At 43.0% G+C, this 15953-nt stretch overlaps 1 protein-coding gene across 6 annotated transcripts in view; it reads right to left on the bottom strand.

The window, feature by feature from the left end:
- TNRC6B (trinucleotide repeat containing adaptor 6B) overlaps nt 1-15953 on the bottom strand; it is a 220184-nt gene that overhangs the window by 46183 nt on the left and 158048 nt on the right. For all 6 annotated transcript variants that reach the window (XM_051962078.1, XM_051962079.1, XM_051962077.1 and 3 more), the window contains 3 exons: nt 13593-15923; nt 12441-12599; nt 8565-8743 (listed from right to left, as the gene is read on the bottom strand). In XM_051962078.1, coding sequence (XP_051818038.1) covers nt 8565-8743; nt 12441-12599; nt 13593-15923 — 2669 coding nt within the window. The remainder of the gene's footprint in view (nt 1-8564; nt 8744-12440; nt 12600-13592; nt 15924-15953) is intronic.

Here is a 15953-nt window from a genome sequence, read left to right as displayed (position 1 = left end):
TCATGCTGCACAAGAAAAATCAGATCAAAAAAGGAAAAAAAAATGAGAAAAAAAGCAAGTAAACAATAACAAAAAGGTGAAAATATTAGTCATGATTGACATTCAGTTTCCATAGTCCTCTCTCTGGATGCAGATAGCTCTCTTCATCCTAAGTCTATTAGAATTGGCTTGAATCACCTCATTGTTGAAGAGAGCCTTGTACATTCAAAACTGATCATCACACAATTTTGTCATTGTTGTACACAATGATCTCCTGCATCTGCTCATTTCACTCGGCATCAATTCATGTAAATCTCTTCAGGCCTCTCTGAGGTCATCCTGCCAATTGTTTCTTATAGAACAATAATATTCTATAACATTCATATACTATAACTTATTCAATCATTCTCCAACTGATGGGCATCCACTCAGATTCCAGTTTCTTGCCATTTCAAAAACGGCTGCCTCAAACATTTTTGCCCATGTGGATCCTTTCCCCACTTTGGAATACAGACCCAGTAGAGACACTACTGGGTCAAAGGATAAGCACAGTTTGATAACCCTTTGGGCATACTTCTAAATTGCTTTCCAGATTGGTTGGATCAGTTCACAAGTCCACCAATAATACATTGGTGTCCAGTTCTCCCCAACATTTATCATTATCTTCTCCCATCATCTCAGCCAATCTGAGAGATGTAAAGTAGCACCTCAGAGTTGGACAGTCTATTTCAAGAAATCTTAAAGAAAACTGCCTACATTTCTTAGGACCAAAAGGCACAATAGAAAAAGACTGTACCAGTCACTTCAAAAAAAAAAAAGGCAATATGAAAATTCCCAAGAATGTCAATGCTAAAACCCAGAGTGTTTCCAGGTCAGAGAAAAATTAGTTCAAGCAGCCAGAAAGAAAGGAGGAGGAATAACAGTCAGGATCACACATGATTGAATAGCCACCACTATAAAGGAAGGGAGATTTGGAATATGATGCTCCAAAAGGCAAAAAAGAGGGAATTACAGCAAAGAATGACTTAACCAGCAAAACTGAGTATAATGTTATAAAGGAAAAGACAGCTTTTTAGTGAAATAGAGGACTGCCAAACATTTTTTACAGACAAGAGTTATGGAGAAAACGCTGAAGTTTAAAAAGAGGTGTCAAGATAAACATAAAAAGGCAAACACGAATGAACAATGATAAAGGACTAAACAAAGATAAACTGCTTACGTTCAAATATGGGGAAAGGATCCATGTGTCCCTCTGAAATTAAGAAAAATTATCTCACATAATCATATGCACACAGAGACATCTGTCCAAAAGAGGAGGTGGTGGTGGGAAGGAGGAGCTGACACTTGAACCTCACTCATCTGGACTGGTAAAAAGGAGGAGGAATACAAACACACATGCAGAGTTGGGTACAGAAATATATTTCACTCAACAGTAAAAAAAAAAAAAAAAAAAGAAAAGGAAGGAAAGAAAACCAGAGGAAGCATTAATTAAAGGAAATATCAGTCCTGAGCAAAACAGTCTCTAACAATGTCCAAAAATATTAACAGCTCTAAGGTGGTAAAGAATGGGAGTCGGAGGGAGGACCTGTACATTAGGGAATAAATAAACGAGTTATGGCCTGCCAATCATGATGGGATACTACCTCTTGCACTAAACTCTCACAATGACCCGGCAGGATTTCAGAGAACTAACGATTCTGAAATATCCTATCCATCCTTTGCCGGAGAAGTGATGGACTCAGAAGGCAGAATGAAAAAATGGCCAATATGGAAATCTGCTTTGATTATACGTGTGTGCCAAGAATTTTGTTTCTGTTGTGTTCTTCATGAGTGGGAATGGTGTGATCCTAAATCTAGGAAATGAAGGAACTGTAAAGAGAATTTGGGGGTGGGGGGGTGGGAGGCGGGAGGGTGTGTTTCAGAAAACTCAATCATTTACTTATCATTTGATATTAGCTTCTTGGATTACAACAGGTTATGAGCATGTTATCAACAGGGAGATGCTTTGTTTTACTATTGTAGTAGTCTCCTAATTCTGCCGATCAATTTTGAAAGCTGGTGGCAGACTGCTTCAGGAAGCGCCACAATTCTCTTTCCAAATCTTGGGCAAAATGAACTCTCAGTTAAATGCCTCAGTCTTTGCTCAACGACAACTTTATTGTTAGGGAAGTGTGGTAGAACAAACATAGAGGTGCAATGGAAGAGTGAGAAGGAGGATCTTGGCTGATTAAAATAAATAAAAAAAAAGTTTTTAAAAGAAAAAACTGTTAACTCTTATACACATAATAAATTCCTTGTGATGAAAAGACTGCCCCTCTCCCTGACAGCACGGCAATGGACTCAGGGTGGGTTTCTACAGGCTTATGTCAGATTTTGTTTTCCTTGCTTTTTCAATGAGGGTGAAGAGAAGTGGGAGGAAGGAAAGTCTCATCTTTGAAATGAAATTTAAATTAAATTTTAAAAAGTCTGCCTTGGACACTTGCTGTATTCCCTTGAGAAGTGATTTGGCTCCTGGTCATTTTATCTGTAAAATGAAGAATCTGGACTTGATGGCTTCTATAGTTCTCCCCTTCCACCTCAGCTCTTTCATCTTCTACCCATTCTACCAAAAATCATTAAGAAGTCCTGCTCTAAGTTTAGCGACTGACCATGGGATCGAAGGAGCTTCACAACAGAACCCATTCCTCATTGCAGCCAGGGTGGCTGGGAGTGAGTGGCTCTGGGACCCACATGTCCCCATGCAGTAGCACTGGCATATCCTGGGTAAGGGCTTCCCAGAAGCAGCAGTGCTGCTGCCCAGCCAGGCTCCTGGGAGAGTCTAGGATGACAATCTATATTAGATGTGAATTTTTTCAGATGGCCTGTGAGTGTAGCAGTTTCAAAGGTTCCCCAGGTTTTAGCTGGGGAGAAGCTGAGGGCTTACCCGGCCCAGCCAGGAGGCCACCAGGGAGAAGCTGGGCTTTTCTGGCCTTGACTCTTTCATCACACACAAATTCAAAGAGGCAGACAAGTGGGAAGTCGGGTCTTGGACTTGTAGTGACACAGGTCCTCAGCTCTGCCTCTGAGGATCCCAAGCCCCGCTCAGGTGACGCCTCTTCTCCCTATCTCCCACATGGACGCCCTCGATAGACATATTGTGTTTCGCTTTCTACATATGTTATCTTCCTCAAGAGATGGGAAACTCTTCAATGGCATAACATTTTGCTTTTGTCTTTTTATCTTTGGCTCAATGACTGGCACACAGTAGGTGCTTAACAAACATTTACTGAATGGACAAACCTCCCTTCTTTCTAGTGAGTTGGCTAGGGGAGAGAAAGCCCATTTTCAGCCAGAAATTCTTCTAGCATTACATTCTTTAGGGCAGGATCAAAGATACAGGGGCACAATATGAATCCAGAGAAACTACTAGAATTCAGTTGGATGCCTGAACTTTTGGAAGCTAAAGAAAGAGTCACCTTTATCTGTCGTTTGCAGATATAAAAAACTACCTTTATCTTAAAACAAACACTAATGGAGGAGGTCAGTTTTCCTAATGCACTCAGATCCTTTACTAATGTTTTCCTCTGAAGGCTCAAGATATAGGCAGAAAGAGGACACTTGGCTTCTCAGAAGCTGCCTCAGACCTCTCCTGCCTTCTTTGTGGAGACAGACAACCACAGGGAGGGCCCGGGACTTACAGTCTCACACTTTTTCTATGGGCTTGTTGTTTTGCTGAATGTTTCCCCCTTTTACTCTTTGTCAAAACTAAAGGACATACTGGGGAAATGTAGGGTATGTGAAGATAAGACACTGGTACAAATTTACTTTTTTTTTTTTTTTTTAGAAGTTATGCTAAGGATGCAGATTCTGTTCTGCCCTTCCAAAGATGAAAGGCATTAGCTGTCCCAGATTAAAACCATATTATGAAGCAGTGGTCATCAAAACCATTTGGAACTGGCTAAGAAATAGAGTACTGAATCAATGGAATAAATTAGGGTCAAATAACACAATAATTAATGGCTATAGTAATCTAGTGTTTGATAAATCCGAAGATCCCAGCTTCTGGGATAAGAACTCACTAACTGACAAAAATTGCTGGGAACACTGAAAACAGTATGGCAGAAACTAGGGACTGACCAAAACCTAACACCCTATGCCAACAAAGGTCAAAATGGGGTTCATGACACCATAAACAAATTAGGAGAATAAAGAATAGTCTGCCTCTCAGATCTGTGGAGAAAGTAGGAATTTATAACCAAAGAAGAGCTAGAAAACATCATGAAATGCAAAAACAGATAATTCTGATTATATTAAATTAAAAAGCTTTTGTACAAACAAAACCAATGCAGTCAAGATCAGAAGTGAAACAGAAAAAACTGGGGGGGAAAAACTCTCTAGTGTTTCTGATAAAAGTCTCATTTCTAAAATACCTAGAGAATTGACTCAAATTTATAAGAATACAAGCCGTTCCCCAACTGATAGTCAAAGGATATGAATAATTTTCAGATGAAGAAATTAAATCCATTTCTAGTCATGAAAAAAATGGTCTAAATCACTATTGATCAAAGAAATGCAAAGTAAGACAACTCTGAGGTACCACTTCACACCTCTCAGATTGGCTAAGATGACAGGAAAAGATGACGATAAATGTTGGAGGGGATGTGAGAAAACTGGGCCATTGATACATTGTTTGGTGGAGTTGTGAACTGATGCAATCCTTCTGGAAAACAATTTCTTACTATGTCCAAAGAGGTATCAAACTGTGCATTCCTTTTGATTTAGTAGTATCTCTCTTGGATCTGTATCCCAGAGGGATTATTTTTTAAAAAAGGGAAAAGAGGGGCAGCTAGGTGGTGCAGTGGATAGAACACCAGCCCAAAAGTCAGTAGGATCCGAGTTCAAATGTGACCTCAGACACTTAACACTTCCTAGCTGTGTGAGCCTGGGAGAGTCACTTAACCCCAATTGTCCTAGAAAAATGAATGAATGAATGAATGAATAAAAGGGAAAAGTCACGTGCAAAAATGTTTGTAGCAGTTCTTTTTGTAGTGATGGAGAACTGGAAACTGAATGGATGTCCATCAGTTGAGAAATGGCTGAATAAGTTGTGGTATGTGAATGTAATGGAATATTATTGTTCTATAAGAAATGATCAGGCAGGATCATTTCAGAAAGACCTGGAAATATTTACATGAACTGATGCTAAGTGAAGTGAATAGGACCAAGAGAACATTGTACACAGCAACAATAAAGATCATGTGATGATCAACTGTGATGGCCTTGGCTCTATTCAACAATGAGGTGATTCTGCCAATTCCAATAGACTTGTGATGGACAGAGCCATTCACATCCAGAGAGAGAAGGATGGAGGTTGAATGTGGATAAAAGCATAGGATTTTCAGTTTTGTTGTTGTTATTATTTGCTTCCTTTTTTTTCCCCCTTTCTCATTTTTCCCCTTTGGATCTAATTTTTTTCATGCAGCATGACATATGTGGAAATATATTTAAAATAACTGCACATATTTAAGCTTTTGTCAGATTACTTGCTGTCTAGAGGAAGGAGGTGGGGGGGGGAAGGAGGAAGAAAAGTTTGAACACAATGTTTTGGAAGAGTGGATGCTAAAAATTTTCTTAGCATGTATCTTGAAAAATACAGAGCTATTATTATTATTAAAAAAATTTTTTTAAAAGAAAGGTATTCTACATGGTACTGGTGATGGACTCAGCTAGCTCAGCTTGAAAATGCTTAAGACCACCTTGGTTGGCTATAGGATGATCAGTTTTTTGTCTAATATACTCTCACTTATAGGCTAGAGAACAATAATTTGTTGTGAAGAGGGATCCAAAAGGACAAAATTATACATCCTTTACAGGAAATATGATTCTGACTTTCTAGAAGCTCCTGAGATATCATCCATATGTGGTTATCATCTAATTCTAAAAGGTGAACTTGGGGTAGCTAAGTGGTACAGTGGAAGTCAGGAGGACCTGAGTTCAAATGTGGGCCTCAGATGGTTAACACTTCCTAGCTGTGTGATTCTAGGCAAATCACTTACCCCTAATTGCCTTAGGAAAGAAAGGAAAGAAAAGAAGGAAAGAAGGAAAGAAGGAAGGAAAGAAGGAAAGAAGGAAGGAAGGAAGGAAGGAAGGAAGGAAGGAAGGAAGGAAGGAAGGAAGGAAGGAAGGAAGGAAGGAAGGAAGGAAGGAGGAAGGAAGGAAGAAAGAAAGAAAGAAAGAAGAAAGAAAGAAAGAAAGAAAGAAAGAAAGAAAGAAAGAAAGAAAGAGAAAAAAGTGAACTTTAGTTTGATGGGAAAATATCTTTAATAACGTTTCCTAATTAATCATAATTTCAGTATACTGATCTTTAATCATTAAAGTCATTATGTCATCTTTCTTTGGTGGTTCTTTACTTTCAAAGCATTTTATGCAGAGCTAATATACTTCAAGACCCATTTTTCTACTTTGTAAACTTTGAATCGCTTCACTTAACAACCATGCATTTGGGGTCAAGAATCTGAGTTAGCACTAGGCCTGTATCCCGAAAGAGATCACAAAAAAGGGCCCACATATATAAAAATGTTTGTGGCAGCCCTTTTTTAATGGCAAGAAACTGAAAATTAAGTGGCCCATCATTTGGGGAATGACTGAATAAGTTATGGTGTATAAGAAATGATCAGGGAAGTAGATTTCTTTGACAAAAGAGATCTAACTCTGTTTCAATTGATCAAGGATGGACAGAAGCAGCTACGACCAAAGAAAGAACACTGGGAAATGAATATAAACTGCTTGCATTTTTGTTTTTCTTCCCGGGTTATTTTTACCTTCAGGATCCAATTCTCCCTGTGCGACAAGAGAACTGTTCGGTTCTGCACACATATATTGTATCTAGGAAATACTGTGACTTATTTAACATGTAAAGGACTGTTTGCCATCTTGAGGAAGGGTTGGAGAGAGGGAGGGGAAAAGTCAGAACAGAAGTGAGTGCAAGGGATAAAGCTGTAAAAAATTACCCAGGCATGGGTTCTGTCAATAAAAAAGTTATAATAATAAAAAAAAAAAAAATGATCAGCAGGATGATTTCAGAAAGGCCTGGAAAGGCTTACATGAATTGATACTAAGTGAAGAGAGAGCCAAGAGAATATTGTACACAGCAATGATAAGATTATGTGATGATCAACTCCGATGTTCATGGCTCTTTTCAACAATGAGGTGATTCATGCCAATTCTAATAGACTTGTGATGAAGAGAGCCATCTGCATTCAGAAAGTATGGGAACTGAATGTCGGTCACAACATATATTTTCATCTTTTATTGTAGTTGTTTGCTTGCCTTTTTTTCTTTTCTTATTTTTTTCCTCTGATCTGGTTTTTCTTGTGCAGTATAATTAGTGTGGAAATATGTATAGAGGAATTGCATGTTTAACACATATTGAGATTGCTTGCTGACCAGAGGAAGGGACTGAGAGGAAAAAAGGGAGAAAAATTTGTAACACCAGGTTTTGCGAGGGTAAATGCTGCAAACTATCTTTGCATGTATTTTGAAAATTAAAAGCTATTATCAACTAAAATTTTTTTAGAAAAATTGATAAGCAGGTTGATTTCAGAAAATACTAGAAAGACTTACATGACTAGATGCTGAGTGAAGTGAGCACAACCAAGAGAACATTGTACCAGTTAACAAAAAATTATGTGATGATTAACTATGATGGACGTGGCTCTTTTCAACAATGTGGTGATTCAAGGCAATTCCAATAGATTTGGGATGGAAAATGCCACCCACATCCAGAGAGAGAACTATGGAGCCTGCATGTGATTAAAAGCATATTATTTTCACCTTTTTTTGGTTTGGTTGCTTTTTTTTTTCCTCTTATAGTTTTTTCCCCCTTTTGATCTGGCTTTTTCTTGTACAGCATGACAAATATAGAAATATGTTCAAAAGAATTGAACAAATTTAACCTGTATCAGATTGCTTGGTGTTTTGAGGGGGAGCAGTAAGGGAGGGAGAAATGTGGAACACAAACAAAAAAGAAAAAAACTGCGAACACAAATTTCAGCATTACAAAAATGAATGTTGAAAACTATCTTGACATGTATTTGGAAAAGAAAAATATTACTGAGGGGAACAAAAAAGAACTTGAGTTAGCCATCTAGAGCTGACTTTGATTATGTCCATTAACAGCTTCCAACAAAAACCAAATTAAAAACAAACAAACAAATAAAAACCACTATGACTCAAGTTCTGGTAAACTGTTTATGCTTAGGTTCCACTCATCATATTTTATCCACCTTCAAAATACAGATCAGGTAGTCAAAGACAAAAGAATGGTAGATGAGATGATAGCAGAAAAAAGATAAATAAAATTAAGACTTTTATACCAATGAATGCTCTTATGATGTCTACCGTGAGTCATCATGGCTAACTGGCTAACCACCTGCAATGAATTCTTTGGCCATGATGAATCATGTCATAGATAAAAAGAAAAGGAACCAAATCTAGCATCTCTTGAGAACAGAGCGAGTAAAGTTTCCACTTTCCCAACCCTTTTATAAATGAATCTGATAGACTAAGCACACTTGGATCCATCCTCCCTTGCAAACCCCTTTTACCTTCATTTGTTGTTTCTTGCCTCCTTGCCCCCAGCCTGCTGAATTATGAGAGGAGCTGCTTCCCTGAGAGCCTGCGGTGTTCCAAACTCCTCCATCATCATCTTCTTCCCAGCTGGGATGGCGGGTCCCTGTCACCGGCCCATCGCTCTCCCCCCATCCATCTTGCATAGATTTGGAGTCTTTAAGGGAAAAAAAAAATCAACATTCAGTAGTCATGGCCAGAGGCCTAGGAAGACTTCACCACAGAGCCATCCTATCATTGTTGCCGAGACTAACTCAACGTGTCATATGTCTCCCTTACCTAGCATGCATGCCCTTCTCCCTGGAGAGTCAGACCCACTCACATTCAATGAGCGCTTGTTCCCCAGTAGCCCAGTGACCCACAGAGTACCGGCTGTATCACCACTTTGTGGAGGAGGAAACTGAAGTACCAAGATGACACATGGAGTAGGGGAGAAGGGAAGCAACCCCCAGCTCAGGGCCTCTGCCCACCCTGGCTATATATACCATGGATGTCTTAGATTCTGTCTGGATAAAACTCTGGGTACTGCAGATCTGGGGTGCCATGGAACTCCTCATTTGAAATATAGGGGAGGAGAAAAGAGGGCCAAGAAAAACTGACTATAGGAGAAGGAAAAGAGAATGTGCAAGACAGGGACGCAAAGGAGATCACTAGGAATTTGTTAGAGGTGAATGAGGTTTGGGCAGAGAAAGTGAGGCAATAAAGTCTTGGGGAGGGGAGAAGACGTGGGAACAGAGAGGGAGTCTGCCCAAGAGGGAGAGTCTTCTATTGAAATCTAGCTCTTATTCCTCAGAAGTTAGGGAAAGAATAAGACATCACTGCTTGAGCCAGAACTAGCCCTCCCCACAGGCAGAGGTGTTCAGGTCTTCAACAGCTTTGAGATTAAGGCTAAATTGTTTTAGTAATTCAAGGTAGTTGGGGATAGTTTTAAGTTCAATTTGGAAAAAAAAAATTACATTAATGCAAAGCAAGTCTACCTCTAAATTTCCATTTCCTAAAATCACAAAGTATGTGAAGAGAGGGCAATAAAGTTAACTCATTTAAATCTCTTTATTGCAGAAATGCAGCACTTTCTGGCCTATTCCCGATTCCCTCACAGTTCACTGCTGTTTCTATGAGACTAACAGCTGTGATGATACCCACCCAAAGGGCCATTCAGATGTGCCAGGCTGATTCCCATATGATGGGCTCTATCGCATCCCAAAGATGCCCTAAATGAGGTGGTCCCGTCCTTTAATGCTGTTAGTTATCCAGGACACAATGGCATCAGAAGAGCCCAGAAAGTACCTCTCCCTCCCCACCAGCCCTGTCTGTCTCACTGACAGAGGTAACAGTGACAAATAACAGGAAAACATTCTCCCTTTGAATACGGCCCCTAGGATTGACTTTTAGATACATAAGATTAAGTACCAATATATGTGATTGAGATTGAGTAGAGACATGTGGATAATGTTTCCTTTGGCATTCAGAGAAAAACTGGACGTTCTTTCGAAGATCTGGGGAAAACCTACACAAAATACTATTTCTGAGTAAACAGTTCCTTAAGATAAGCCACTATCTACCTACCTATCTCTACATATAAACACACATAAATAGTCTAGAGAGCAAAGGAACAGAAAGTAAGAAATTTGAAATCTACTTGAAGGAACAACAAACTGTCAGGAAAAGTAAAGATCTATAGGAAGGGCTATAATTATGGCTGAAGGACTAGCCTGGATCTGCTTGACCCTAGAGGGCAGAGGTTATTGGGAGGAAGAACTCTTCTCAAGAGGAGGAGGATCTTTTTCAGCAATCCATACTCTCTAAACCTAAGGGGTTGTTTGTGTCCAGGACACTGGAAGAAAGAAGAGAGGGGGCAGGAAATGGGACTTGCCTATTTCATGGAGAAGTAGGCCCACAAAAACTCCAAGGTCATAAGACCACAGATGATCCTATTCATCTCAAAGACTAAAATTTGAAAAAGTTTTTGTTCAGAGAATTAGCAGAACAGGCCAGTAACTTGTTTTATGCCTGGGGCAAAGGCCTGGTTTGGGTACACACGGGAGTCTGGGTAAGGGAGCAATCATAAATACTCTGGAGCAGACATTCCCACAGGGGCACCTGAACCTGGAAGGCGATTCTCTGAGTCTGAAGTAGGGTCAAGACAATGGAATAGGAGAATGGAAGAAGGGAGAACTTAGCTTTGGGACAGTTCTATAAAACTGGGCCAGGGGACACTGGCTTCCAACATCAAAAAAACATCTCTCCCATAGAAACCGAACTGATTTTATTAGCAAAGTCAGAGTAAAAACTAGAACGTTCATGAATGTACCCGAGGGGCACTTTATCAGGGAGATATCTGTTGTCCAAAGCGAAAGATGACTGATCTTTCAAAAGGAAGCAGACATATCAAACAACTTAGTTTTAAAGTTTTCTGTCTTTCTGGCAGGACCAAGTCTTTCCAGTTCAGGCAAGATCCTCCTCCTAATTATGGAGTCATCTGAATGTTGAATTGAGAATGAACAAAAGCAACCAATGTTCACTGATACAGTATTCTCCAAGATTTGAGAGGTTCTTTAGATTTACTAATGTAATCAAATCAAGGGACAACACTATGAAATTGCTACTGGAAAGAAAATAGACACTGGAAAAGTTTTAGAGAAACTGAAAACAACTGAAAATGGACACTTGGTATAATCTACTCCATATGACCACAAATTCTACAACCTGGCTTGTTATCATGACAACAGCTCCAGAGAGGGCAGAGGCCCCAGATGAGTGTCTGTCCAGCCCAAGAAGACCACCTTCCTTTACCTGTACCATCTCCAGTAAGGAGTCACATACTTGGAGAGCTCCCTTGAGCTCCACTTATGGACTCCCATTCTGCGGTCAGAGTATTCTCATTTTGAGGACATTTTCCCTTATCAAGACTAATGATATCTGCTTCTCCAAAACATAGAGCACCTGTGCCTAAAATCCAGCCTCTATGGCTAAATACCTATTTCCCCTCTGATTAGAAACATTTAAAATACACACAGACACACAAAGAAACAGTCAGACAAAGGTAGAAAAAAAGCAGAGGGAGAGAGACGAGGAAGGAGACAAAAAAGGGTAAAGATGACAGGGAGAGATGGAGAGAATCAGAGGACAGAGAACTAGAGACAGAGGAGGAGGAAGAAAGAGACAAAAAAGAGAGAATACAGAAGAAAGACTCTTTAGGAGGTAACTATTTCTCTGTGCGTTTATGAAACGCAAGCATATGGAAAAATCAGGATAGAGGAGGGAATAACAGCACATACCCAATGAAAAGAGAGCACCTCACTACTTTGCACAGAAATCAGATGATCTGTATATTATAAATTATACATGCAATAGCTTTAGAATGTTCCAGGTGAGAGAGAGACGACCTAAATTATTACACATTATTATGAAGTCAGCATGTCAATAGCCTTGACTGAAAATTCTAACCCTCCAAGGATTTTACATTATAAATTTTGTAGCTCAGAACATCCAAAGCCCCCATTTATGCAAGCCTGGCTTCCAAGTTTGTCGAGCACTTTTCTCACACCATCTGGTGAAGGAGCAGTGTCTATATTTTCCCTATTTCTTTGATAAGAAAGCCCATGTAAGGCAGATGGTGAAAGGGCCAAAGGAAGATTCATTCCAGGCTTTGTGATTCCAGGGCCCACGTTCTGACCATCAACCCTGACCTCAGTATGCCCAGCTACAAGTAACCCATTTTTGTAGCTCTAAAATTCTGGAGCCCATCTAAACATAGTATCAGGAATGAATCACCCATGCAACCCTCATCATGCAACCCTCATCACACTAGAGAATCACAGGACCCTTCAGGTGCCAACCCTGTCCATACTCACTGGGTTTCATGGCATTTGGAGCACTGGAGGGGGTGCTACCCCAGCCTGTAGAGGATGCTCCCGTCTCATCCATGTCACCCCACCCAGGGCTGGCTTCGTTTGGCTCACCCCAAGCTGATGTACCATTATCTGGAGCAGGTGGTGTGCTTTTGCTCCAGACTATAAAGAGAAAGAAAAGTTTTTGGGTTGTTTTTTTTTTTTTTTTTTTTGATTAAACATCATTTACTAAGTAAAACAATTTTTTGCCATTTAATGGAACACCATAAAAATATGTCTGATTTTCTCAGTCTCTTGTAGAAAACTACTAGGCTAAAATGAACACGCTAGAGGAGGGCCATCTCTGTGTCCTCAGCAAGTTTTTGCCATTTTTTTTTAAACTAAATTAAGGAGCTGAGTGAATACCCCTACGGATTATACATGAATTCTTGCAAAACAAGCAGCACAAGCTGTGAATTCCAAACCTGGCATCATGAATGACCAAGGTTTCAGCCTCAAAACAAAGAACAAGAGGTGAGAGATGGGGGCTTATTGTCATCTCTATGATCCTGAATGGACAGGAGCCATTCTTCTGAAGGCCTGCAAATTTCTTGCACCCAAAAGACCAGCAGGGAGAGCAAGGCTTCAGAAGCCCTTGGGCAGACCAAAGTACCTTTTCTCTCCTTGATATTGGCCCTGCTCTTGTGGATCTTCCTAACAATGACAGAGCTGGAAAAAAGCTCCAGAGGTAAGCAAACACAGGGCCCTCACATTTTACAAAAAAAGGAAAAAGGCCCACAGAGAGTTCAATGACCTATCAGCCAGTGGCACGGATGGCCCCCATTCTTCCTTGCTCCCCAGTAATCTATGTTTCTGTGAAAAACAATCCCGAACCATTGGGCAAAGCCGGAGTTAGCAGAGATGGCCCTCATTTCTTCCTGGGGCTAAATACTTATAAACACTGTCTCCCCATCCCCACCCCTATCCCTCCCCGCCCAGGTGGTGATCAAATCCTCTCATGAGATCCAAATCATGGCAGCTGGCTTGTTGGCCAAACCAGACCCCTTTTACCGCGGGAAAGCCTGAGACGCCGGGGGTGGGTGTGATCCCGAGCCACCAAGCGTGGCCTTTTCAATCCCGGCCCGGCGGCGTGGGGAGGGAGCGGCTCAGACTGACCTGATGATGCTTTGCTCGTCATCGGGGTGGGCAGGCTTTGTTCTCGTGGGGCCTGACCCCCCTGAGAATTCTTGTCCCACAGGTTCACATTCTTGTAGTTGTAACTGCTCGGGTCTCCCCAGGCTGACGTGCCGTCATCGATGTCCATCTTCCTGCTGATGGACTGAGGGGAAGGCTCTTCCCAGCCGCTGGGCTCCTCGTCCTTGGAGGCCGATGGCTGTGGCCCGCCGCTCCAGCTGGGGTTGGGGGGGCGCCCGTTGCCCGGCGGGGGTGGTTGGGGCGGGGCTCCCCAGGAGCTGGAGGCCTCCTGCTGCGGCGGCGGCGGCGGAGGCGGCTGCTGCGGCGGCGGCTGTTGGTGCTGTTTGTTCCAGGAATTGGACTGCCGGGCCGTCTCGTTCGTCCAGGCCGGAGACCTTTTGCAATCGTCCCATCCGCTTTTTGATGCCAAGTTTGCATTCCCACCGTTTCCCCAAGTCCCGATTTCATTCTGGCCTCCTTCACCCCAACCAGAAGCCGGTTTACTTCCCGATCCCTCCCAGTTACTGTTCTTCGACTGATCGACTTCTTCTCCCCATCCGTTCTTTCCCGACGTCCATCCTTGGCTAGGCTGGCGCCCTCCCCAGCCCTGATCTTTGCCAGAATTGTCATTCCACGAGGAAGATGCCTTCTCCTCTGGTCTCGCTGCTCCCCAGTTGGAGGAGTTATTGTTCTTATAATCGTTCCATCCCCCCGTGTTTTTGGGGTCCTTCCATTCTGTAGGGGTCGAGAGCTCACCCCATCCAGACTTGATTTGATTGCTTTGGCTGGGTCCGTCTCCCCAGCCCCCTGAGTTCTTTGTCTGTGTGGTAGAGCTCTCCCACCCCTCTGTCCCTTTGTCGGATTTCCCCTCGGGCCTCGGCATCTCTTCGATATCCCAAATTGTATCCTGTTTAATTTGAGTTTGGCCCCAGCCGGTGTTGGACAGCACCCGGGGGTCCAGGTCGGTCCGGCTCAGCAGAGTCTGCAAGACCGCCTGGCTGTCGGGATGGTTGGGCCTGTATGAGCGGCGCCCGGAATTGTGACTGTCACTGCTTCCTGCTTTGTGGTTGCTTCCAGTGCTCTGACCGCCAACCTCGCTTCCTGTGGAGCTCGAAGATCTCCCCCAACAGGGAGCCTGGGAATTGCCTTGGTTTTCAGGGAGGGGGTGGCCCTTTGGATTGTCCCATGCTCCAGTGCTAGAATTTGGTTGGTTTGGACCACTCCATTCTCCAATCTTTAACTCGTCAGACCCAGGCGGCTGTTTCCATTCTCCCTGAGAGACCCCAGATGTCATTTTGTTCCCTTCACCCCATTTGCTTTCGTTTGGGTCCGGCGGGCCAAAGTTCCAGGACCCACCAGCCGTATTCCTGCCACTGTTCTCCCAAGAGTCATTTTTGGAGCCAGCAGATTTCTGGGCAGAGGCGCCTTTCCAGGCATCCTCTCGCTCCTTTCCATTGTTCCCATTGTTTCCAGAGTTGCTTTGTCCAGAGACGGTGTCAGTTCCAGAAGCCCCCCTGCCTGTACCCCGAGCCCCAGCATTCCCCGGCTGCCTGTCTCCAGTGCTCTGTGAAGGGGCATCCGTGCCCCGGGAGCAGCCCCCCAAGCCCGCCCCAAAGGGCACCCCCTTGTTCTCAGGGGGGTTTGGTGAGCTTAAGTTCAAGGAGTTAGTGTTTCCATTTTTTGGTCCATCAGTGTTATGAACTGGAGCCTGTTCTCGGCCAGAGACGACATAGTTCACCCCGGCGCTGCTCTCCATCTTGGCTGCCTGCGCGCCGGGGCTGCCGCTCTCGGCCTCGGGGGCTCCCTTCCGATTGCCGCTCTCCTGTACCAGTGCGGGCCAGGCAGACGGGTTGCTATTTGGGTTGAAGTTGCTGAAGCCCGAAGCAGGCCCGAGCCGCTCCTGACCCCCCACGTTCCTCCAGTTCCCAAGTGCGTTGTTGCTTTCTGCAGCAGAGATGGAAGGTGGAACAGACTTGGCCTTGGGGTCAGACTTCCAGACCCCAAGATTACATTCGTTCCCAGAACTCCCGGAGGGGCCCTGGCTTCCTTTTCCTTTGTGACTAGTGGTGCTTCCTGGCAGAGGGCTTTTCTCAGAGCCAGGGTTCGAGGCACTGTTGTTCTCGGTGGTGTTCTCGGAAGGAGCCTCAGGGTCTTTGCTGGCAATACAAGGCCACTCTTCCATGTCAGACCCGTCTACAATCACCTTGTCCCAGGTGGGAGTGGGGTTGGCAGCAGCGCCGTTGCTGGAGGAGGCTCCTGGGCCCCAAGTGGAATTTGCATAATTTGAAGCAGCAGCACCTCCAATGGATGAATCTGAAAAAGAGATTTTGTTATTTGCACAGT

The sequence above is a fragment of the Antechinus flavipes genome, chromosome 5, assembly GCF_016432865.1.
Source record: "Antechinus flavipes isolate AdamAnt ecotype Samford, QLD, Australia chromosome 5, AdamAnt_v2, whole genome shotgun sequence".
Classification (NCBI taxonomy): Eukaryota; Metazoa; Chordata; class Mammalia; order Dasyuromorphia; family Dasyuridae; genus Antechinus; species Antechinus flavipes.
This window is presented reverse-complemented; position numbering and strand designations above follow the sequence as displayed.